Genomic DNA, 25424 nt, shown 5'->3' on the forward strand with positions numbered 1-25424 from the left:
GTAACACCAAAACAAACGAATTAGATGATGAGAACAAGACAGCATTGTCAGTGAGTGAGTGACTGAGCGAGCACTGAAGTGGTGGATGTGTCAAATTAGAGTAGAGATATCTTGAAAGTGCAGCTGGTATCGGTGGTGCCGAAAATGTGTATTGAAACCGTTAAAAAAATTCTGAATGAATGCATAATCAGATGTGTATTGAAAAATCGATATTCTTTAGAACTTTTTCCACTGAATCTCGCTTTTCAGGTCAACCGTGCATGGCCCCGATCTGGGACAAACTAAAACCTTGTCAAACAAAGACAAACAAGACACCAAACTCAGCTTCTTCTACACAACGGTGGAGTCTATACGGCAGTGAATGTTGGAGCCTGAAGCCAATCCTGCAGAAGTCTGTTGACGGGTGCTACACCAGAATTCTGTGTAGAGTGTACATGTTACTAACAAGGCTCTGTATGAGGGAATAGCATAGCCAGAAAATATCAGCCAGGAGAATGAGACTAGCAGGACACTGCCAAAGACATCAAGAACTGTCAGCCAGCAAACTGGTGCTCTGGGAACCAACACACGGGCCTCGATCACGAGGACGACCCACACTAACATACGTGGATGTACTCAAGAACGATGCTGGAACGCAAAGTACCAATGAACTGGCCAGATGTATGGAGAACCGGGATGACTGGAAGCGACGATGGAGGGCTTGTCTGAGGACGACCTAGAGAGATGATACATTGCGCCTTTTATCACCCTCTATCTGCAAAAGTTTGTGTCTCTCTGTCAAACACCAGATAGGAGCTGGCATGAGGTGAGATCCTGGGTGGAAAGGTACAGAGAGACCTGGCTGATGTCTCTGCCCAGTCCTCCAGCATGAAGACACTATGACTATGCATTATTCCTGTGTATTTACGGGCGTGCAATAAATTAAGATAGTCTCAGCAGAGAGTAAATAAAAAGCACAAACACACTGTGGTGTCTGTGACTGACCACTGACAACGTCCTCGATACCAGAAACACTGGCCTGACTGAAAATAATGATGGGTTTGATTGGTTGTCCCTCCATGGCATGCTTTTTCAACTAAAAACAAACGTACACTAAACACAACACTACTCGAGCAGTTGCACTGAATCCTCACCCTTGTACTACAGTATCATACTTCATATGATGACACATACTGTACGCCTCCACCTGAGCCACTATGAATTAAACACATGCACACATACACAAACACTCCTATAAATGCCATACCGCATGTTTGATCTCAATGCACAGTAGCATGCAAAATGGCATGGCAGTGTTCTGCTAACATAGCATATAGGAAGATGGGGGTGACTGCTGCAGCTTTCTTCTGACAAGAGAATTGATAAAAGCATCACATGAGACAGAGGTGGTATGATCCCCAAGTAAAAGAAAGAAACCAAGAGACCCATTTTTTTCCCTACACAAAAAAATGAATTTGCCTCAGTTGATGCAAAGCTCTGTCTCAGCTCCAAGTCAAGCAGCAGGATCTCAGCTGTCAGGAGAGGGAGTGTCTCACCCTTTAGTGATAATGAGGAGAGGGAGAGTGTCTCACCCTTTAGTGATAATGAGGAGAGGGAGAGTGTCTCACCCTTTAGTGATAATGAGGAGAGAGTGTCTCACCCTTTAGTGATAATGAGGAGAGGGAGAGTCTCACCCTTTAGTGATAATGAGGAGAGGGAGAGTGTCTCACCCTTTAGTGATAATGAGGAGAGGGAGAGTGTCTCACCCTTTAGTGATAATGAGGAGAGGGAGTGTCTCACCCTTTAGTGATAATGAGGAGAGGGAGAGTGTCTCACCCTTTTGTGATAATGAGGAGAGGGAGAGTGTCTCACCCTTTTGTGATAATGAGGAGAGGGAGAGTGTCTCACCCTTTTGTGATAATGAGGAGAGGGAGAGTGTCTCACCCTTTTGTGTTAAATCTGATAATGAGGAGAGCAGAGGAAAAAGAACACAGAGGACATTCTGGCTTGCTGAGTATGATCAATGTGTGCAAAATTCAACTGGAAAACAAAACAGTGTCTGTGTGTGTGTGTGTTAGAGCGTGACCGCGTGTTAGTTCAAATACAAATAGCCTAAATAATGTAGAAGGGAAGCTTGTGATTAAAAATCACACACGTGTGAAGTGAGGGCTGCTAATATATTCAAGTCTAACTCATGTTGATTAGGTGATGTAATGGTGATACAAACAAACGGTGCCAACACAAACATTAAATGCCATTAACAATAAAGAGACAATATGACTTAATGAGGGATAATATGACGTAAATTTTCCATTGATTGTCAATGGTGTTTTAAAAACAAACATTAAACCTGTATATACAGTAGGACATACTGACATACATCACATTGCATGGCACCTTGGATGAAATATTCTTTCTCCACATTTCTACTCAAATGGACCCTCTACATTGGGAAAATGTATAAACATACTGGAGAACACATGTTTTTGAGTCAAATCAACACTCAGGAGTTACTGTGCAAATGTGTGTGTGCACCACGCGCACGCGCACGCACACGCACACACACACACACACACACACACACACACACACACACACACACACACACACACACACACACACACACACACACACACACACACACACACACACACACACCTCCCCCACACACACGGAGCGTTACATAAACTATTCCATGGTGTCACTCTACAGCTCTGCGGAAAAACGGCGACTAAAGTAGTATTTCACTGCAGCAGGTTTCAGCTGTGTGTACAGTACTGTAGATACCTAAACTCAGCATGCATCTGTATAAATTATACAGTTGGAATATGACAGTGGGTGTATGTTTACACTCCGGGTATAAGACATTTTCCATTTACACCGTTAAACATATCATCTACCATAACCATTACTGCAAAACATCACAATAGATTAACACCCAGGGAGTCATTCATTCCACTCTTATGTAAGAGTGCACAAGAAATATTCCATAGCTAATCTTACAATAAATGCATGCAATATGTGCCCGTCCGTGTGTGTCTGTCTATTTGCGTGTACGACTGCAGTTCACGTTATCTCGAGAACTGTGGGACCGGCCGACTTCAAACTCGCCGCACGCGTTGCCGACGACCCAAGGGAGAGCCGTGCACAGCATCGAGTCAGTTAAACAGGTGCCTGTCCAGAACCAACTGATATGCCCATATATAAGCATGTATGGAGATCCGGTTGTCAAGAACGGCTGATCTGACCATATATGGTAATATGCATTATGCGCATATAATGGGACCGACCCGACCAACGACAAGTTCGGCACACACATCGGCGAGGACCTGAGTGAGGACCTGAGTGAGGACCTGAGTGAGGACCTGAGTGAGTGCCATTCCCGGGTCGGTCCGATAAGAGGTTGTCCAGAACCGGCCATCCAACCAATATGTCCATATGGCATACTACTAGTGTATACTGATGACATCAGGGATGTCCATATATGAGCATAAAAGGGACAGGGACAGCCAGATACAGAGATCTCCATACAGTATATGGGGAAAAAAGGGACAGAGGCAGACAGATGGGAACAACAGTTACTAATTTATGTTTTTTTAGGGCCGCGCCGCTAGCCTGTGATGTCATGTGGCAGCCAAGTCTATGGACTTTGCAGTTTTGTCTTATTCATACCCCCTGCAACATTAAGTGGCAGCCTAGTCTATGGACTTTGTGCTCAATTTTAATAAAAGGTTAACATTTTTATAAAAGGTTCAATCCTGAGTTGCTTTGACTACAACAATCACATATATGGTCTATTTCTGCAGTTCTGCAGGCATACAAGGCCGCTTGGTCGCCACAAAAATTTCAGTGCAAACTGACAATAAAGTACTTTATCATATCATAATTAAGAATGGGAACTTGAGCATCCCTTCCTGCCTCTAACACCTAGTCCACATTGACATTTATCACTCTGTACACTTTATTGATAAGGACCTCCACCTTATCACCACCCAGATGACACAGGTCAAGGACGCACACAAGACGTGTGTCTTTTAGTTCCTCTGCTGTCTTCAAGATGTCCTCTGGGTGTGGAGAACTTGCCTCACTCTGGTTCACGGGTTCACTGAGAGGCCAAATGAAACCTGACTCGAGGCAGGACAGCACTGTGTTGCCATGGGGTTCCTGCACAAGCCCTATGGCTCTGGGGTCCCCAGAACACATGACGGGAAAGAATGCAGCATCTATGGCAATCTCCCTGTTTATGCCTAATATTGTTACTTGGTAGTATCCTGGCCAGTCCACTTTTGAGCTGAAATGGGTGGGTTGCTCGGGTGCCCACCGGGAAGGGTGAAGGTTACTCCAGTGGAGGAGAAGGTCCTTGTCATTATATTGGAACCTCTGCATAAGGCTTTCTTGGAACAAACCACCTTGGTATAGATGATCCGATACTTCTGCTCTTTGCTTGGACCAAGCATCACTTTCCCAGGCCAAACGGCCACATTCTGGGTGAACCTGTAGGTCAGCTGATTCCATCTCACTTGACCTGTCCTGCTCTTGCCTTTCTGTTGTAGAACCAGGCCCATCCGTCCTTCTTGTTCGAGTCCTAGAAAGGGTCATGTAGGGATGCTTTTTACGTATTCTTTTTCGCTTCTTTCCCAAGAGCTTCTTAGTGGAGGGGTATGTTTCCATCAGTGCCTCTGTCCTCTGATCACTGTGTGCGGCTGACACACTTTCTGACTGTTCTGACACGTGTTCCTGGTCTGAATCTGCCTTCTTTGGGCATTTCAGGTATCTGACAGCCATGATCTGTCCTTGAATTGCAAGTCTTTTGTGCTGTCTGTATTGAAGTGATTCTAGCGCCATCTTCAGCTCAGCTGCAGCAACCAGAGGAATGTCAGATGAGCCACCTTCCACCGACTGAATGAAGATCTGTGGGGGGTGAGGGAAGCAATAATGGCCACCAACAATAGACTTCTGAAGCATGATGTTTTCTTTCAGGGTTTTGGTCCACTGGAGGAAAGTCTTCACCCTTGGGTCAGACACGTATGGCCGACCTTTGTGATATCCTGTAATGAATATCTCTGTCTCACAACTGCTTGTGAGATAAGGAAATGAGCCTTTCACTTGGCATACCCTCATTTGAGTGCAAACCAAGTATGTCATTGGGCAGATAGAATTGAAGATGTCTGGCCGAGAGGAGGAAAAAATCTCTAAAATAAAGGGATGCTTTGATGTCCCATCCACTGCATGGACCCAGCGATATGTCCAGTATTTGTCTAGTTTCTTACTCTTTAATCTCTCAACACGACTTACAAATGTTACCAAACCAATGACATCACATGTCGAGCCGCTGGCCAAGTTGTCCAAGTCTGACCTGGTGGCAAATTGGTAGGCAACCTCAGGCAATGCCCAGTGAGATGGCACACATCTTGGAGAGATTACAGTAATTACTGCAGCTGGGCTCAGAGGATTCAGGCAGATCTCTACAGAGTTAAATGTCTTCATTCTGTGGTGGTCCATTTGAGGCCGGGACCTTTTAGAATAGCTCTGCTTCAGGGTATAGCTTTGGAGGTACAACACTGCTCCTACATTCAGTCTCTGGTACCACTGTGGACAAAGCTCATTCCATAAAACGAGTGACATTATGCCACTCTGGTCAGCGACTTCAAAGTACGCCTGGTATGGGTAATGAAATGGGTAAAGTCCAGATGTTCCATAGTAGCGTAATCTGGATTTTTGTATTATCTTCACAAGAAGAGGCAGGCGCTTCCTTTGGTTTCTGAATGAGGACTCGAGGTCACACACAAGGGTAATCTTAGACACGTCCGGCACCACATCAGATAGAGGGCCATGTGAAGCCCATATACTGCCTTCCGGGTCCTCATTATTCCAGAGAGAGAGGTAATGTTTTTGGTTCACCTGAAGGGGAATGTCATATTGCAGGGCCGTCATATTTCCAATGCCATCCCTGACCAAGATGGGGAGGGAATTCACGTCCCTCACAGTTGGTCGTACAGCGGAACCATTTGAACCACAACGCCTGACCCTTGTGATGCAAATGTAACCATGGCCCGGTCTCCTTTCATTGTAAACAAAGGAGCAGTTCGCGATCTCGATATCAACTCCACTCCGAAGGACATTGGTGTGCACCAGGTGATTTAAACCGTGATGAAGAACACATTTGGTTTGCCACACTCCATCAGTGAGCGTCACATCGTAGCTGTACGTGTCACCAGAGCGCTGCTGACGCTGCTGTGACAAGTATCTGTGAAGTCCAATGACGGCGACGGGGACCTCTTCATCTATACGGAGTGTGAGAGACGGACTGGAACACACCCGTCGCAGGGTCCTATGCAAAAAGGAAACCGTCGGAATATCTGAAGCCTGAGACATACAGTCCATGTTAATAATGCACAATTAACTGTGTTGTTTCAATGGTAGCTAGGTGTACATTAGCCAACCCGCTAGCATCAGCTAGCGATGTCATAGGCATATGCCCATATCTGGGCATACTTATGAACTGACAGAGGGTTACAATGAAAGTATAGACCTCCATATTTGTCCATGTTTGTCATAGAACTCCATATATGGACATAAATGTGACAGAGACAGATAGATCGCCATAATATTGGAATAAAAAGGACACACAGACAGACAGAAATACAGACACACAGGCTCTAACTGAAGAAGAAACATGTCAGCTAGAGGTGCTCTGCAATCTGTCCAGGTTTTTGGACGCAAGAAAACCGCCACGGCAGTTGCTCACTGCAAAAGGGGGAATGGCCTCATCAAGGTGAATGGCAGACCCCTGGAGATGGTGGAGCCTGCTACTCTCCAGTACAAGCTTCTGGAGCCAGTTCTGCTGCTGGGCAAGGAGCGTTTTGCTGGGGTTGACATCAGAGTCAGAGTGAAGGGTGGTGGACATGTCGCACAGATCTACGCCATCCGTCAGGCCATCTCCAAAGCCCTGGTGGCATACTACCAGAAGTATGTGGATGAGGCTTCCAAGAAGGAGATCAAGGACATCCTGATCCAGTACGACAGGACCCTGCTGGTTGCAGATCCTCGTCGCTGCGAGTCCAAGAAGTTTGGTGGACCTGGAGCCCGTGCCCGTTACCAGAAGTCTTACCGTTAAATCACCCTGTGCTTTTTGTTAATAAATGTGAGAAGAAAAAAAAACTACACTAACAATGCTTATTGCATAACTGGGTGGGGCATGCATTCCCACTGGCAACTTGCATCGTTCCTGACTAGGTTTACACACAATGATTTAATATGATCAGTTATTTTTATCACAACAAAGGGCTTAATAGTTTTCAAATAAATTATTAATTTGAAAAATTAACAGTGAAATGAAACGGTAGTCAGGAAATTACAGGCTGGTGTGCTGACAGATGTTATCAAGCTGGGACTGCCAGTTTCAAATTCAAAAGCTACGTATATAGAGAGAATAATATAAATGTTTGTTTTTCCAAGGATTTGTGCGTTTTCAGTTTGTTTTATTATAGAGCACCGAAGTCCTGACGTAACTCGCTCATCCCTTCGATTCCCCTGGTTCGCGGAAGTAATTTCTCTATGGAGAATAACATGGGGTGATCTTAATATCGTCTACTATAAGCGTTGTGGTCCAAAAATAAACAAGCTGTCTCGGCGTTATTGTCAGGGAGGTGTCTCTGTATCGTTTGCAACAGTCAGTCACTAATATATCGAAAATCTAACTAATTCAGCAGCAGTAACATTAGCGTTTTCTCTCAGTCAGTTGATTCTTCATATCCATATGAGTGAAGCGGCCGGGGTGACATGTTTATTTTTCAAACACAGTTCTTATATGAAGCAATCAAAAAATCCTCCTATGGCGATTTCAATGCAACTAAACAAATACATGAACCTGGGGACTGACGCCCTCTACTGAAAGTGACGTCAGACTTCGGTGCTCTATTCTCCTTTGAGATGACAGAGACAACAATCCCAAAGACAAACTGACGATTCATTTACTTTTTCCAGAAGTGGGCTCTCCCCCTTCTGCTACGTGTTTCACTGCAGAACAGTGTTCATTTACACCAAACTTAAAAAATCTTCTGCTACGTGTGTCACTGCAGAACAGTGTTCATTTACACCAAACTTAAAAAATACAATAAGAAATACATTTATTTCATTCATCTGGCAGGGCAAACGACCCAGTATCCGTCTCAAAACATTACAATTGGCCAAGATTGCTGGTGGACTAGCTCTTCCTAATTTAAAATACTATTTCTGGGCAGCCCAACTCAGACCTCTAACTACGTGGATAGAAAATGATGAATCAACCAGGTGGTTAAAAATGCAGAAAACTCTATGCAGTCCTTCCCTTCTCAGAGAATAAAATAAATGGAGATGCTATGGGAGTTTGGTCTGTAGGTTCACAATTAAAATATGGAATTTAAACTGCCTCAACTATCATCAGGCCTGTCTTCAATTGGGTGCATGGGAGGTTTTGTGCCTTCAAGGCTAGACGCTGGGTTCCAGGGGTGGAGTTTGCTACGCCTGAGGTTTGTCCACCAGTTATTTTCCTCCAATCAGTTAAAGTCATTTGAACAACTCAGAAACAAGTTTAATCTGCCCAGAACTGATTTGTATAGATAAGACACTATTTACAAAGACATGATGACTGGGACAAAATTTGAACCCCTTCGAGTTTGGAATCTCTTTTTATGGACATACAAAAGCATGGTTCATTCACCAAAATCATTTCTATCTTATATCAAACTCTGCTAGAAATGGTTTCCAATAATTCTCTTTATATAAAAGCCAAGTGGGAGGCAGAAATACAACAAGAGATTTCACAAGAAGAATGGCTAGACGCCTGCACTGAAGTGCATAAAGTAACAAACTCTTAACTCTTGGAGAGAATATCAATGGAAAATTGTAAGCAGACCCCGGCACTGACAATAAAAAAAATTAGTTGAAAAAAAATACAATAAGTTTAGAATACATGGCAGGCACTTGTTCTTTTACCACTTGCATACTTCGTAGTATGAAACTGGAAAAGCTTAGTGGCTAGCAAGACCTGTGTTAAACCTTTTCTCCCAGTTTAGTAATACCAATTCCCTGACTCCCCATATAGGGTATAAGTATTGTAGTCCCTTGTCACTGCTTACTACCTCCTACAACCAGTCCTAGAGTGAGTACAGACAATCACACATCTATCTCCTCCAATACGAGTGCCATCAAGGCCGCTTCTTTTCACCTGACAGTGAGAGTTTCACAATGTAACGCATGCGGAGGTAGATGCCATTCTTCTCAGTTTCACCCCCACATGTGCCTTGATCAACTGTTGGATTCACTAGTGTAGCGACAGAGCCCGCCCTTCCCAAATTGATTCACTACCGTGAACATGATCAATCACGCGATGGTGGGTAGAACCTGTGCCTCCTAGATGCCCCAGTAGGGTTAAGTTTAGACAAGTTGGGAATTGGCTGTGGATGGGTTGGCTCGACTGAGGTGTAACAATCAGTAGCTTAAACCTGCGTCTGGGAGTTTGACATATCATTCAACATTTGTGTGATATGCATACTGTCTTGGGAGCACAGAGTGGTGTTATGTGGGAAGATGCGCCAGCCAGGCAAGCTGAATATAGTGGGAGGTATCAAAGATGCTCTATAGAATATATTTTTGGCGCCAGCCTCCCTGTTACCGTGGTAACTGTCCATCGATTCAGTGCTTAGCAGCATTACAGAACGGAGAAGGATCACCACCATCCGTTTTTCCTTCTTTATTTCCCCCCTCAGAGCTTGATGTGGAGATGAAGTGAGGGAGGAACAGAGACAGCGGTGGGTGGTGAGTTACGGAGGACGAGGGCAGAACGAGCACCGTTGTGAGAAAGGAGGAGGTTGACATTTGTGGGTTAAAACAGATTAGATTACCGGTAGGCTTGATTATAGTCTTAAACAGGTTGTTTATCACTGACTATTCAATATCATCTTCATAGGACTGTCCCATAGAAAACATCAGTAAGTGTGAACCAGCTTTCTTTCAGATTGCACCCCTCGCGTGAGTTCTGCCTCCACTTTTAGGTCGCTTCACTTGCTGTTCACAGATAACAGTGTATACTTGTATATATGTGCTGTCACCTCACCAGTCACCATCATAATAGGTTTGCAGACGGTCACTCATCACAAAAGTGCAGATTTGCACGATTGCGCAATAAATACAGCTTGTCTATATATAATTAGCACTCTACTACAGTTGTTCACAATTTTTCTGGGGCTAAGACAACCCATCTGGTAGGTTCAGGTGTAATCAGAAGACTCGCCACCGGTCCACCAAGTATACGTGTCGAAGTGTCCCTGAGAAACCCTAAGGTTTTGGTACCCAGTAGTGATGTTTCTTTTTCATAACCCTCCCGTTCCGCCCCGCAAAAACATAAAGTAGCCTACCGACCGGCTTTTCAACACCCAGCAAGTCCAGTCGATTCAATTGCTTTCGAGGGAGAGAGGAGAGGGGAGACTGGGCCATTTCCCCAACAATTTAGCTCATAATGTTCTGATTGTTAGGCCTACTCACCCTTACGGAATCCAAGTTCATGTTCAATCTGTTTCCAAGTCATATTGTAGACAGTCAACAGTATAGCCTGCTAATAGGCTGCTTATTAATGACATGATCAACGGATCGTGCCCAGGGCTTGTCGTTCCGTGGTAAATCCTTTACTCTTTTGAGTTTAACTATGCTCAGCCTCAAAACAACGAAATAACCAATAAATATAAGGCTACATTGGGGAAACGGGCGAACAGCCCCATACAGGTTCGGTTTTAGGATAGACAATTTATAATTTCCCTGTCCTTATGTATAATTGTCCTACAATACATGAGAAAACATTAAACAATGACAGATACTGTAAATACGGTGAACATTGCATGGGACATTCAAATAAAGTTGACTGCAGCGTGGTCCAGGATATCATATCACCAGGATATCATTAGATGCAGCTGTGAGGCATACTTGATCAAATAAGCGACACATTGACGGGCAGAAGTACCGGAATGCTTTTGTGAGAGAGAGAGTGTGTGTGTGTGTGTGTGGGGGGGGGGGGTGAAATAGGCAAATGGTGCATATAGCACTTTTATACAAAGCGCTTTACATACAGTAGATTTCATAGATTACACACACATTCATACACCGATGGTGGAGGAAACCATGCAAGGCACCAACCAACCTGCACATCGGGAGCAATAGGGTTTCAGCGTCTAAAGACACTTCGACACTATCTCTGGGGGAGCCCGGGATCGAACTGGGGGCCTTGCGGTACCCATCCGGCTGCTCTACCGGCCACTCTACCCCTGAGACACTCTCCTTCCATATCTCCTCCCTCTCCCTCTCCCTGTCATCCTCCCCATACCTTTCTCTGTCTCTTTCATCAAGAATTTCCATACATAATTATGCGACAGAAACTGTTGCTTAATGTCACACAATGGGCATACAACTGTTGCCTGACAATATTGATTTGTGCTGACCGCAGGGATCTTCATATATGGGCATTGGGCATAAATCTGGCCTTACACTCCGAGTGATTTCTGCTGGTCATAATGTACGCGCCCACCACAATTTGAACTGAAGAATGTAGACCCGATATAAATAACAGCCCTACAGATGCAGAGGAGAGAGACGCTCAAGAAATAAATCTGTGTAGATTTGATTTAAATCTTTTTTCATAGCTTACTGTATGCCAGGTCAGCTGTCATTGTCTTGCTGTAAGTATGTCACATCATCTGATACAGTATGTATGGCAAAGATAAAAAAGGAAAACCAGCACTTATCCATCACCTGAGTTAGTAGAGTGTGAGCGAATCAGTGTACAGTACAGTTGTGTACTTGGAGAAGCTACTTGGGGAAGCGGAATAAGCACAATTTATCACATGAACAAATCTGGTTGTTGGGCAAATGAGGACCTCATCGTATAACTTTATGGAGGCGACTCACTAGTGTTTTCTTTGAAGATACAGACACAAAGCTGGGCAGAGCAGCCCCTCGAAAATCAAGGTTTTGAGCATGTAAACAAGCATACAATGATGAGACAAAAGCTCAAAACTGCTCAAACTGTTTTAACAAAGACATACTGTATCCTAGGGAATTGAAAAGACAAAAACAAGTTCTTACTTTTTAAAATGTAATGTCCATGTTTCATCCAATAAGGTTTTGTGTACATGATGGTAATGCATAATTTCTTGCATACTGTATGTGAGGGCTATAGTAAGTGCCATGCATAGTGCATACAGTAATTATTACCAACTGTGCTTTCTATACAAAAGCCCCCATTACTGTCAGGTTGAGACAGAGCATGGTGTGCACCATTGTGTGAATATGTCTATCTCCAAGTTCTCCAGGAGAGGCTGAATGGACAAAGTGAGAAATCATATGGCTGCTGAAATTCGGCCGGCAGACTGTAGAGAAAATGTGGAAATAGGATTTAACAATTGGTTTCATTGACATTCATTGTCAGTCAACATTAAAGACGTAGGGAAATGAAAAATGCTTTTTTCACACTTTTAGCATTTGCACCCCGTCTTTAATACCTGGCAGTGAATAATTGCAACCACTGTTATTTGGAAATCAAATGTTGTTTTCAATTAATTGTTCAGCCCTTCGTGATCGGAAGATAATGTAAAAAGGTTTTGTTTACAGACAAGGCAACAACTACGGGATTGAGCAGTCACTCTTTAACAATAACAATTTCATCATCACTTTAGCAGAAAACACAGCCTTTAACTAGAAAGCCATGAACCTTGGTGATGTTAAGTGCTTGTTTCTCTCTACATGCACATCCCTCTGTTCCCCTCTATTTAATCTCACCAAGACACCACTCTGACCTTTACTCTGTGAATCACATCAGCATTTTAATGTTCTCTTTCATTGTTTATTCCTTGACATCCATGGAACATGGATATGGTGGTTGCCTCCAGTCCATTCTGCACAGCAGAGAGGGGATGGTATAGCTTTGTTACTTGAATAGGTTGGTGAAATAAGATTGATACCATGCATAGAATAAGTTGTTGCATGTAAAGCATATTAACTCAAGCACAATGTCATTCATTCCTACAACACAATGCCTCACTACAAATCAATCATGTGACGTGTTGAAAGATTGATCAACTCTTCAAAGTTTGTTCATAGGAGCTGCGTTTGTTATTATGACAGACCCACAAACAACTCTCAGTCCATCATGACAATGTGGATGGAAAACCCCCAAGGTCTTTTTGGGATGCATGGAGCCTACTTCTCCATACAGTGGTGTAACTGGTGGATGAAGCCTTTAAAGTCTTCACTCTCAACATGATAGTAATCTAAGCTAATGGGGACATTGTAATACGGAGCTGTGGGAGGAAATAAAGCTAACATTTGCTTTGCCTATAAGTTTAGATGTTTTTGGCATAATTCACTTTTATGATGAGAATTATTTTTGGTCCATTGCTGTAATTCCCATCTTTGTGTAATGCACAAAGATGCTGACATAATAAATCTAATCATTATTACCATAATAACTGCACAAATCAAAACTCTGTGGGCTGAGGGCTCTCCCTCAATACAGTAAATAAATGTTAAAATAAACTAATAATGTATTCCTCATTGTATGCTACAATCACAATTGTTATTGTCTTAGAATCCCATGTATCTTAACCACTCAAAACTTGTACTTTGTTGACTTCCCCAGCGGTCAATCCTTGGGCCCATCCTTTTTCCCTCTATACCAAGGTTCCAATAGTTCAACTAGCCAAACTACATCGACACGTTGTTAGCTTGTAGATCGGCTATTTGTACTTAAATGTTTTAAAAATGGTAAAAAATGGCAAATAAGTTTAGGGATAAGGGGTAAGGGGGCAAGATCTGGGGGCTCCATTTTCGTCACCGCTAAACCCCTTATCCCTAAACTTCTTTGCCTTTTTTTTTTTACTATTTTGCAAAACATTTTTGAATAGTTCAACTAGCCAATCTACATTGACACATTGTGAGCTTGTAGACTGGCCATTTTAACTATTAAAAAATGTTTTGCAAAATAGTAAAAAAAAAAAAGGCAAAGAAGTTTAGGGATAAGGGGTTTAGCGGTGACGAAAATGTAGCCCCTAGGGCCAAATCTCTCTCGTATTGTGACATGTTGTGAACTAGTAGCTTACTGTAGCTGATATATTTGTTGATGACATTGTTATGCTATGTTGATGAATTAAATACATACTTTGTGTTATCCTTTTAACGTCAATGTCTGACTGTACCACGTGCTGTTTACATTATTGACTGACTAAAATGGTAAATAAATGGTAAATGGTGCATTTATATAGCGCCTTGGTAGATTGTGCATTACATTCACCCATTCATACACCGATTGCGGCAGAAGCCATGCAAGGTACCAACCAGCACATCGGGAGCAATTTGGGGTTCAGTGTCTTGCCCAAGGACACTTCGACATGTAGACATGAGGAGCCGGGATTCGAACCGCCGACCCATGGATCATTGGACGACCTGCTCTACCTCCTGAGCCACAGTCGACTAATAAAGTAATCAATTAATCAATCAATCAAAAAAGCTTACAGATGCCCAACATTGGGAGACTAGGCTTCAAGTGGTTAAATGGTATGAGACACATACTGTATAGATTAATAGAAATGCATGTTTAGAGATGCAGTGTTGAGAAAATTGTAAGGTTCAACTTGATCTAGGATGTCTTATTTTGATTGACAAACACTTTAGCCAAGTAATTGATGCATCTTGATTGCACAAATTATAGGGGTTTATTAGCAGTGTTTAATTGTGCTTTGGTTAAGAAGTGTCAGCTCAATTAGCGGCCTTGCTTGGCACTGCTTGGATGGATGCCGAGCAATCTGACAAGTACCAAATGTACAGTATTATCCACGTAAACCCTATAGATACTTTGTTGACAGTGGTCCCCCAGGGTTCTATACTTGGCCTCCACCTTTTTGAAAATAGCTGATATACAAGCTCTCACTCCTTGCAATGCATTGTGAGCTTGTACATATGCTATCTCACCAAATGTTCGCCAGAGATTCTGATGGATTAATGAAGGCAGATACCGATTCCGATATTTTGGGGGGCAGAAAGGCCAACCAATCCAAACAGCACCCCCTGTCAACAGTCTGTCTTGAGACTACGTCTCGCATGACTTCCAGTTTCTTATCTCAAAATGCACAAACAAATTAAACAAAATATTGGTAAAATATTTAAATGTTAATTTACGTACTAACAACCATGCAGGAACTGACCAACTTCTCAAATAGGCCCATGATAAATCACAAAAATGTAAAAGTTGGACCATTATAACCTTCTGCACAAGTAAAAAGAATGTCAACACTATGAGAGAACAAATAAGGCAACGGCAGGACAGTTGCTGTCCTGGTCAATGCCTTGACCAGAGGTCAGGTAAAGATCAACTCGGCCAAGTACATTACACAGTCACATCACTGGTTATGACTGGAACTCAGCACATTTGGACAAATACCAAAATGCGGTATTTTTGAACTGTAAATTGAGAAACAGCAGGTAAATGCGAGGAGCTTACAGGGTGTGAATATAATGTGTTATTCACACTCCTGGGGCTTACTGGCAGTGCATTTCTGAAGGGGAAATGTGCCTGGCAAACAAGACAGCAAGCTAATGTGCCACAAACAGCTTATGTTTAGTACACCTACTGTATGTAAGCCGGTTAAACAGCAAAGCAACCCAGGCACTCCAAAATTGAAGGAAAAAATAAATAAATCAATGAGTAAGGAAATAAATAAAAGGATTTATTAATCAAGCAAAAATGTAGCCCCATTAAGGGGTGCCCAAAAAGTAGATTGCGATCTACGTACCAGTAGATCACAAAGGCTGTGCAGGTAGATCACATGACATGCGCCAAAATAATATTTAATTTAAATATATATATATAATAAAAGAAGAAAGAATTAAGGTGACTTGATTGATTGACATCAAAAAGGGCTCAAACCCACAATGCAATATTTAGTTTTCAAGAGTGTTCCTGTGCACAAACATCAGTAGCTGTACAAATGAAATACAAAAAGCCCCTACACGTACCTATTCCATTTCCGCCTCTATTTCCCATTCCAAGTACATTTGTCTTATATGTAACGCCATTGCCGCTATTCCAAAGCCCCCTCAGGTACATATTTAAACTATTTTCAGCATAATGGGTTTTCTTTCCCCGGTGGTTAGATCTTATTGACCTGGTCATTTTGAAAGTAGCTCTCAAGTAAAACAATTGTGGGCACCCTGGGTTCAATCGTTAAAAACCCAACGTGGTTCGACCACTGTAAGTCTTCATCTGGGCTTTAATTAATCATGTAAGCCAGTTCTAATCTTAGACCTTCAAGGCACTAAAGAGGTTTCATTAAACCAACAGTCAGTATGGATGCTGTGAGAACCTTTAACCTTGAGGATAACAGAGAACCCTCTCTGCTGTCTCCACTGGTTGTCCTGATTCCCTGCCTCTTAACTGGAGGATAAAAGCTAATGACATGAATTCCACTCACCAGGTTAATGGCTCAAATGTATACGTCACCCTTTCAAACAAATGTCACTCGACAACTGAAAAAGTGTTGAATCACACATTTTTTCAGTTGAAAATATGGCACTCCTGTCAAGCAAAACATAAACAAGTATTAGCCTTGAAGGGGTGACGGATTAAACTGAACAGATACAGTGGTTCTCAAGGAATCAGCAAGCTTAGTCATGGCTGGTTCACAAATCTGAAGCTGAGGCAGCCATCGCTGAAATTCTCAAGGCAAATTCAGGGGGACAACGCGATTCATAATTATTCATGACATGTGGCATTATTCATTAAACATGGAATATGTGTACTGCACTTTGCAACTTAAATAAATGAGAATCAGAGTGCTGAGGGCCAAGCAAGTAGTAGGTATATATCTGGTTTCTGGGAGTCCTTTCCAGTTGTCCTAATCCCTGTGCTATTGGTATTATACTTTACTTCCATCTCTATTTCTTGTTCTATCCTGTGTTACATAGTAATGCTATGACAACTGATTTGTCCCCATAGGAGCTCTGTCTGTCTGTCTGTCTGTATGTGCGTGCATATGTTGTGTGTGGCATGACAGAAAAGCTTCCTGTGCATTACCTCCCTCACATGCACGTCTGAATATAGACCGGACAGATAATCTAAAAACAGAAATGGTGGCAGCAAATCAACCCATTCGTGTAAGAGTGCTTTTTCATCTCTCTTTTCCCCTCTGTCTGTCCCTCCCTCACATGCTACTGCACACTCAGTACTCATCCTAAGCATTACATAACATAGCCGTGAATTGTAAAAAATCATATTATTATGCCACGATACACTCAATTGGGGGAGTGGATTGTGGGTCAAGATAAATGCGATGTGCAAGATTTGATGTCAGCCAGATGAGTAACAGGCAGCAGGGGCACTTTTGAAGAGCTCAATATTTCTGCACTGTAATAGTTCCATTCAACACCGTGAAGGCTATTCTACTATACAGCTGTACACTCATATAATATATGTCATTTTTGCCCACCTGCGCAGGTGGATTTTGCTCAGGTTGCCCGACCGGGCACGTGCTCGTTTGAGAGAGGACGCAACCGTCTAAAAACACAACAAGAGAAATCTGAATGTGGCTAGATCGCTCCTTCTTCTGGTCTGTGGAATGTAGAGCACTGTTTAGCTATACAGTAATGTTCTGGTTTCACTGTTGCTACACTTAAAAGCCACCCTCATGTGAAGTGAGCAGTGCCTTTTATCATGATGATGACGTATGATGATGAGAACGTCATCAAAGATCAGCCAATCAAATCATCACAAATATCTAAAAATCAATACAAATATAATTGAAAAATAATCATGACATTCCGTGCTACAAACACATTCCGTGCTTAAACGGAAATACACAATGCTGTGCATAGGAACAGCTGCACTGCTCAAAAAGATAAAATAACAAGTATGTGTACTGTGAACCCATAGTCATATTGATATCTATGTAGGCATTTGTCATAAAAAAAAATCACACTCTGTTGAGCATGGAATGTATGATGATGTATGATGACGTAGTGAGTGAGTGAGTGAGTGAGTGAGTGAGTGAGTGAGTGACACACACACACACACACACACACACACACACACACACACACCATCTTCTGAAAACTTCACAAACCCATTTCCACTTTTGATGTGGCAGGACCTTGAGTCACTGCATGAGTCACTGCATGAAACATTTATTTATAAAGCACATCAACAGCAATCCTACAAGGTCACACAAATCTATGACTCGCCTTTGGAGACATTTTAGCACAAAGCTAACAGTCACAGAGTTTGTGCCACCACATCTGCATACGATACACAGCACAAACGGCTTTGTTCATTAATCTGGCCTATGGTTGTCTTCTCTCATGACACACATTCACGATATTTAAAAAATATATTCAAAAGCAGAACGTTGCTGTCGGGCAGAAACCTTGAATATGTCCATCAGACATAGAAGAACACACTTGAGCAGATAGGACAATAAGCCGTGTACGTTCGACGCTGTTGTGTCCCGCTCCTGTGACGCACCACAGCGGCCTTCACTTGTCTGAGTGATGAGGCATGGCTGAAATATTTTTGGTAAATTAATACTCGTTCACACTACAGCATAAATAGCCGATCTACAAGCTCATAATTATGTGTTGCGATGAGACGCCCTGTGAGCTTGTTAGGTATGCTATTTTTGCTACTTTTTAATATATTTTGAAAAAGGTAATAGAGGAAAAGGTTTGATCATTTCTAAGAACTTTAATCACAAACAATAAAGGCCTATATTGTCTCTGTCGGGTCATTATGTCCAAAACCTTTCCTTTTCATGATATAAATTCAAAAGTAGCAATAGTATCAGATATACAAGCTCAAAAGCGTATGTTTGTGTGACACTGTAGTATGTTCAAGTAGGGCAGGGGTCGGCATCCTTTTTGACTTGAAGTGCCATGTTTTCATTTTCTTGATAGTCAATGTAATATCAACATTAAGTTTAATTATGATGACACATCAAAATCACATATTTCCAACAGATTTTTATTGTCCACAAGTTATAGATAACCTATATTACCGGTATTTTCTATTTATTTAAAAATAAGTTATTTCACGTTAGGATATAATGATCATTAGACTCGTCCAGTTATCAGTTTGAATTAATGTAGAATTATGTGCAGGGTGTTATATGTATATAGATGTGAGTGGACTAAGGTTGGCTACCCCTGAAGTAATTGCAAAGTAGGACATTAATTTAGAAAAAAAACTGTTGGATAGAGGAGGTTTCTGCCCGACACACACAGGGTTTATGAATATTCAACAAATGAAGAGTATTAATTGGATCCATTGGAACACAGATATATCTTTTCCATTTCCTACAAAGTAACAGTTTTGGACATACAAGGTTTCTATCAGAGAGCGACGTGGGAACCTACTATGATAGGATTCCTCATTGTGTGTGGGCTACACTTGAACATTACATAAAGCATGTCAGCCCCCTTAATGATGTCATACATAAAGCATGCAGCCCCCTTAATGATGTCATACAGTCGAGTCTACGATCCCTCAGCACAGCGTGCATCATGTATTCACAGTGGTGTAAAGTAACTAAGTACATTTACTCTAGCACTGTACTTAAGTACAATTTTGAGTTATTCTTTTTTTTACTTTACTGGAATATTTCAATTTTTTTGTACTTTTTTATTCCACTACAATTTGTTGTTACTAGTTACTTTGTAGTTGTAAATAAATAAAACATGCATTAATAACCACTTCAGCTCTGTATACATTTTGACCATTTGAAAATAGCCGATCTACAAGCTCACAATGTGTCGCGGTGTTTTAGATACTTTGAGTATATTTTTACAACAATACTTTTACTCAAGTACATTTTTAATTCAGGACTGGTACTTGTAACAGAGTATATTTCCACATTGCCAGTATTGCTACTTTTACTTTAGTACTTTAGTCCTTGAGTATTTCCACCACTGTCAATTTACCAGTTTTACAGTAGCTAACTGTAGCTAGTGCGTAGTCGTGATTATTTGAGTCAAAAATAGCCAAAATATTGGGGGTTAAGGCACATTCCACATACTGTATACTATACTATAGGCTCTCTGATGCAGCGAGTCCCAGGTTCAATTCCTGAGCCAAACTACCGTTGCCCCGTGTCACTCACTGTTTCACCTCTCCTGTTTCATGTCTCTCTCTACTATGTACTATTATTAGGCAGAAAGGACAAAAAAAATAAATTTTATTTTAATTATAAAATTATTACAAATATTTTTTCCATAGTACATGATATACCGTATTTTGGCTATATATGTTGGCTGATCTGAGTGCGCGGGAGGGTTTGTAGGGCTCGATCAGACGTGCCATGCCTTTGGTTGCTTTGAATGCCAGCATCAGAGTTTTGTATTCTGTGCGGGCAGCGACTGGGAGCCAATGGAGGGAGCTGAGAAGCGGGGAGACGTGTGAGAATTTTGGCTGGTTGAAGACCAAGCGAGCTGTGGCATTTTGGATCAATTGGAGAGGCTTTTGTATTTACGAAGCCTAAGCTTTCTCAATGTTCAATGACAAAAGCACAAAATCGTTCATCACAATCATTGGTCTCAATGAATGAATGGCATTTATAGCACTTTTCCAAGTGCTCAAATCGCTTTACAATGGTTTATTCATTCATACATTGGGAGGTGAAGCGGCGAACAGTCAACGCCAGCGTCACTAACCCTAACCCACATTCACACACCAATGGTGGCAAGCTCACACCGACCGACTCATTGGAGGCAGTGTAGGGTTCAGTGTCTTGCCCAAGGACACTTCGACATGTGGACAGGAGGAGCCGGGATTCGAAACGCCGACCCAGGGATCATTGGACGACCTGCACTATACCTCCTGAGCCACAATCGCCCTCAATCTGACAATTTGACTTTTGAGATGCGACACCGTTTTAGAGGGAAAGTTAATGTATGATGTACAGAAGTCTCCCCTTTTGATAGATGGACAAAATAACAAAGTGCGTCCCGGCCCATGCCAGGGTGATTTTGAGTTCAATTTTCACGTTGTATTCCAAACTGTGTGCCAATCATACTCATACACAACACTGCACTTGAGAAGTGTAGTGGGTCCTTCAAATTATAAAGTTTTGGTATACAGTACACCACCAGTATATATACAGTGTGGTATTGGTACCACACACGTAAACTCGTTTTACAGCTTGTCAGTAGGATGATCAGCTGTGTACAGTACATGTACAGTGCACAGTACAGTGACAAGATGCAGGGCTGTGTGGTGTGCACATGTGTAACCAACATGCATATACTGTACATTAATGCACACATATCAAGCCTGCAAAGTATCCTGTAAAATCCTCATGGTTAATTTACCCATTTGTAACTCAAGGATTGTACAAACTGTGTAACTCAAAGACACAAAGTGCACAAAATGTAACCAAATGGACCCGGTGTTAAAGCTGCGGTTCGCAAAACTAAACAACTTAATGAATGTAACATTATTATAACCAATCTGTATGGTAGAGTAAGTTAATACATATAAAACACTACAAAACAGTCACTATAATGCACTGGCTGAGCAATCTCACCTTGTGATTCAACATCCCCTTCCATGCATCCACATCCATCCACAGCAACTCTAACAAGGCAAAGTCCAATTCAGTTCAACCACAGTTTATGGTTTACCACTGACCTCACCCAGCAAACTTCTTCACAACACAGAGGCACATGATGTGAACCACTTTAAGAGGAGGCAGAACATGCTGGGTTTCTCAGTAATGGCTCCCCACACTGAACACAAAACAAGCGTGAATATTTCACCATGGCTTTCAGCGAATCAACATCGTAATTGTCCATGTTACTACCGCACCGGCCACGTGTGAGTTTATGTGTGTGCTCAGATAGATCAGGAAAACACACACACACACACACACACACACACACACACACACACACAAACACTGAGGGAGAAAGACAGAGAGAGAGCGAGAGAGAGAGAGAGAGAGACCATTTGTCCTCAACAAAGATGTCTGGGCCACGTCTTTATGGACGTAGGCTATGTTGCCTAAACTTAGGCTGAAAACCCCTCAATAGATATTTTCTGCTTAAATGGCGGTCCCAAGAGGTCCAAGCCAGGTTCACTCAGAATGGTCAATGCAGACTTCACTTTGATACACTTGCGGATACTGTAGTTAAAAGGAACAAGGACAATAATGAAGACACAACACCATTAACTAGATAATAGTAGCCAATCTTCACAATTAGCCCTTTGCTAAATCCCACCCCACACACACACACACACACACACACACACACACAATGAAAACATTCAGTTATTAGATTATTCCCTTCGAAACACATAGTGATGAGGCAAAGACACTGGTGCTAAAGTGAGTGACAAACAAAGATGTTGTTTGTGCACACAAATAGCTGATCTCTCTCTCTCTCTCTCTCGTTGTATTGTAAATGTTGTTGCTAGAACAGTCTTGCGTGTCACACCAACATTTGGCTGCTTGTATAACGGTATGAGTGAGTGACATATCGTCTGTCAGGTGGAAACCTCCACACGTCCAAAACTGTTACTTTTCAGGATTCAAATAAAAAATATATCAAAAGTAGCAAATATGTCGATTCGTGCAGCGTTTCAAGCTTACAGATCTTCAACTTTTGAAAAAACACAAAAAGTTGAATTATCCATGAAGTTTACTGTGTGATGAATCCATGAAGCTTACTGTGTGATGAATCCATGAAGCTTACTGTGGGATGAATCCATGAAGCTTACTGTGTGATGAATCCATGAAGCTTACTGTGATGAATCCATGAAGCTTACTGTGGGATGAATCCATGAAGCTTACTGTGTGATGAATATATGAAGCTTACTGTGATGAATCCATGAAGCTTACTGTGTGATGAATCCATGAAGCTTACTGTGTGATGAATCTATGAAGCTTACTGTGATGAATCCATGAAGCTTACTGTGGGATGAATCCATGAAGCTTACTGTGTGATGAATCCATGAAGCTTACTGTGGGATGAATCCATGAAGCTTACTGTGTGATGAATCTATGAAGCTTACTGTGATGAATCCATGAAGCTTACTGTGTGATGAATCCATGAAGCTTACTGTGTGATGAATCCATGAAGCTTACATAGCTTACTGTGTGATGAATCCATGAAGCTTACTGTGTGATGCTGCCTTTAAAACCAGGAATATCGTAATATATACCATTATCCAAAATCTCAGATGATATTGCTGTTGTCAGGCAGAAACATCTTATCTCCGTTTGTGTTCTTTTCATAAATTAATGTCCTACTTCAGACCACACTATACAGGTAGTGTCACACAAAAGCATCAAAAGCAGTAGCTTTGGTCCATAGCGTTAGGAGGACAAAGATGGTTTTGTGGAGTTGAAAGCCTACTTTTCCTAGTGGACACACTCTGACCCCTACACCACACGTATAAAAATTTAGGCCGGAAAAGAAAATATTTCACCGGAAGAAAAATGTTTTAGCTACTCCACTGCGCCCTCTACAGATATTGTCAATAGAAAAATCTTATGGACCAGATATTTTCTTCTGGCTCACCAGAAGGATCAGTCTACCGAGCAATCTTCGTTTCTACTCTCACCTATGGTCATAAACGGGTGGCTGGCATCTCTCTTAGAGATATGGTGAGAAGTCGCTGCTTCTTCTCCTGGAAAGGAGCCAGCTTAGGTGGTTCGGGCATCTGGTTAGGATGCCTCTCGAGCGTCTCCCTAGGGAGGTCTTCGAGGCACATCCCACTGGGAGGAGACTCCCGGGGCAGACCAAGGATGAGATGGAGGGATTACATCGACTCACTGGTATTGGAACGCCTCGGGATCCCCCAGGAGGAAGTTACTAATGTTGTGCTGAAGAGGGAAATCTGGAGCTCTCTGGTGGAGCTGTTTCCGCAGATTACCGCAGATCCACAAGCTTGTGGATCTGCTACTTTTGCCATTTGAATCCTGAAAAGTATCTGTTTTGGACATATTGAGGGTGCCACCCGACAGAGACGATATCCAAAATACCAGATGATACCTATAGTGCAGTATCATATCACAATGTCAATATCATGTCGCTATACTGTATATATGCTATGTGTGCCCTACACATACTGTACGCTGCAATGACCCAAATTGACCCAAGGGTCAATACGGGTCCATTTGTGTACATTTTCACACAGTTAAATTACACTGAGCATTTTGCCTTGCACAAACATCCAGAAATAACCACTGCACAGAGCAAGCTTCTTTCCTCCTGACTTGCTGGCATGCTTCATTCTCCAACACTCTCTCTCTCTCTCTCTCTCTCTCTCTCTCTCTCTCTAATCCAGTCAATCACTCATTCAAACTGAGCATCTTACCTTAGTAGTGACAATGCAAAGGCAATCCATACTGATGGTGGGAAAAAAGAGCTCTCAACCTATGTTCAAACTCATGGCCACTGCCGCTGAAAACACTCACACACTCATACTCTCTCTCTCTCTCTCTCTCTTTCTCTCTCTCTCACTCACACACACACACACACACACACACACACACACACACACACAAACTAAACTAAACGAATAGAATAGCAGTGTGAAAAAAGAAAAATAATTAACAGAGAAAAAAGAGAGTTTGCTGTAGAGGAGGATCAGAAGAAGGAGAAGTAGAAGGGGACCGAAGCTGCTCCATGTGCACAGACATACACACACGCAGCACACACACCACAGACACACACTTGCGCTCGTTGGCGAGGAAGAGTACGGCGGACAGACACTACTACATGTGGGCCCCCTGCGAGAAACGGGATGCCTCCTCCACAGCGCTGAAGGCAATCAGGATTCCTAACGCCATCTCAGAGGCTGCCAAGCGTCATCAACCGACACGCGTGTGCAGCGTGCACGGCAAGCGCGCACGGCAAGCGAGCGAGCCGCTGGCTTGGCCCCCTACTCCGACCCAAGAGCATTCCTGAGCTTCTCTCCCTCTCTGACGTTCATCCACCTCTCTCTCTCCCTCTCTCTCCTGCTTTAGACAGGCTCCTCTCCTCTTGTGCTCTCCCCTCTTCTGCTGAGCGACTGAGCAGCGGTGTGCAGCGAGAGAGAGAGACAGAGAGAGAGAGAGAGAGAGAGAGGCGGGGGGGAGGGGGGGGAGAGAACAGAGTGGAAGACGGCAGTACTGCTGCCAGTTAAGCGGAAGGAATTTGATTCCCATGGTCTCTGTCTCACTTGGCTATTACCCCTGATTTAGACGTGCGCAGTGCACACCGAACATAGCCAATCTACTCACAATGTGTCGCAGCGGGAGGTGTTGTGCGTTTGTAGATCTGCCATTTTCAGTGTGCGACAACTGTCCACCACAATTAAGTACAAATCAGGCTTTTGTGTGTGTGTGTGTGTGTGTGTGTGCGAGCGTGTGCGTGAGTGTGTCTTTGTGCATGTG

The 25424-nt window shown here is 42.6% G+C and overlaps 3 protein-coding genes across 3 annotated transcripts in view; 1 reads left to right on the forward strand and 2 right to left on the reverse strand.

Annotated features, from left to right (window-relative positions):
• Positions 1 to 24485, reverse strand: part of dlg2 (discs, large homolog 2) — a 138926-nt gene extending 114441 nt beyond the window's left edge. Inside the window, exon 1 of the mRNA XM_080780778.1 lies at positions 24365 to 24485. Within this exon, the coding sequence (XP_080636904.1) occupies positions 24365 to 24394 (30 nt within the window). The 5' untranslated portion in view covers positions 24395 to 24485. The remainder of the gene's footprint in view (positions 1 to 24364) is intronic.
• On the reverse strand, positions 1920 to 6363 carry LOC308327047 (RPA-related protein RADX-like; the record flags this gene model as incomplete). The annotated part of the gene is made up of 3 exons (XM_080780182.1): positions 1920 to 1938; positions 4700 to 6263; positions 6357 to 6363. The coding sequence occupies 3 exons, from the start codon at positions 6361 to 6363 to the stop codon at positions 1920 to 1922; spliced, it is 1590 nt and encodes a 529-aa protein (XP_080636308.1).
• On the forward strand, positions 6643 to 7097 carry LOC308327390 (small ribosomal subunit protein uS9-like). The gene has a single exon (XM_080780780.1). The coding sequence runs from the start codon at positions 6656 to 6658 to the stop codon at positions 7094 to 7096; it is 441 nt and encodes a 146-aa protein (XP_080636906.1). The 5' UTR covers positions 6643 to 6655; the 3' UTR covers position 7097.
• Positions 24486 to 25424: the final 939 nt, after the last annotated feature.

This window comes from Protomyctophum bolini (assembly GCF_963924005.1).
Source record: "Protomyctophum bolini genome assembly, chromosome: 13".
NCBI classification, from domain to species: Eukaryota; Metazoa; Chordata; class Actinopteri; order Myctophiformes; family Myctophidae; genus Protomyctophum; species Protomyctophum bolini.

Excerpts from the sequence above, each read along its gene's own strand:
- LOC308327390 (XM_080780780.1), top strand. The coding sequence starts at position 6,656 with ATGTCAGCTAGAGGTGCTCTGCAATCTGTCCAGGTTTTTGGACGCAAG.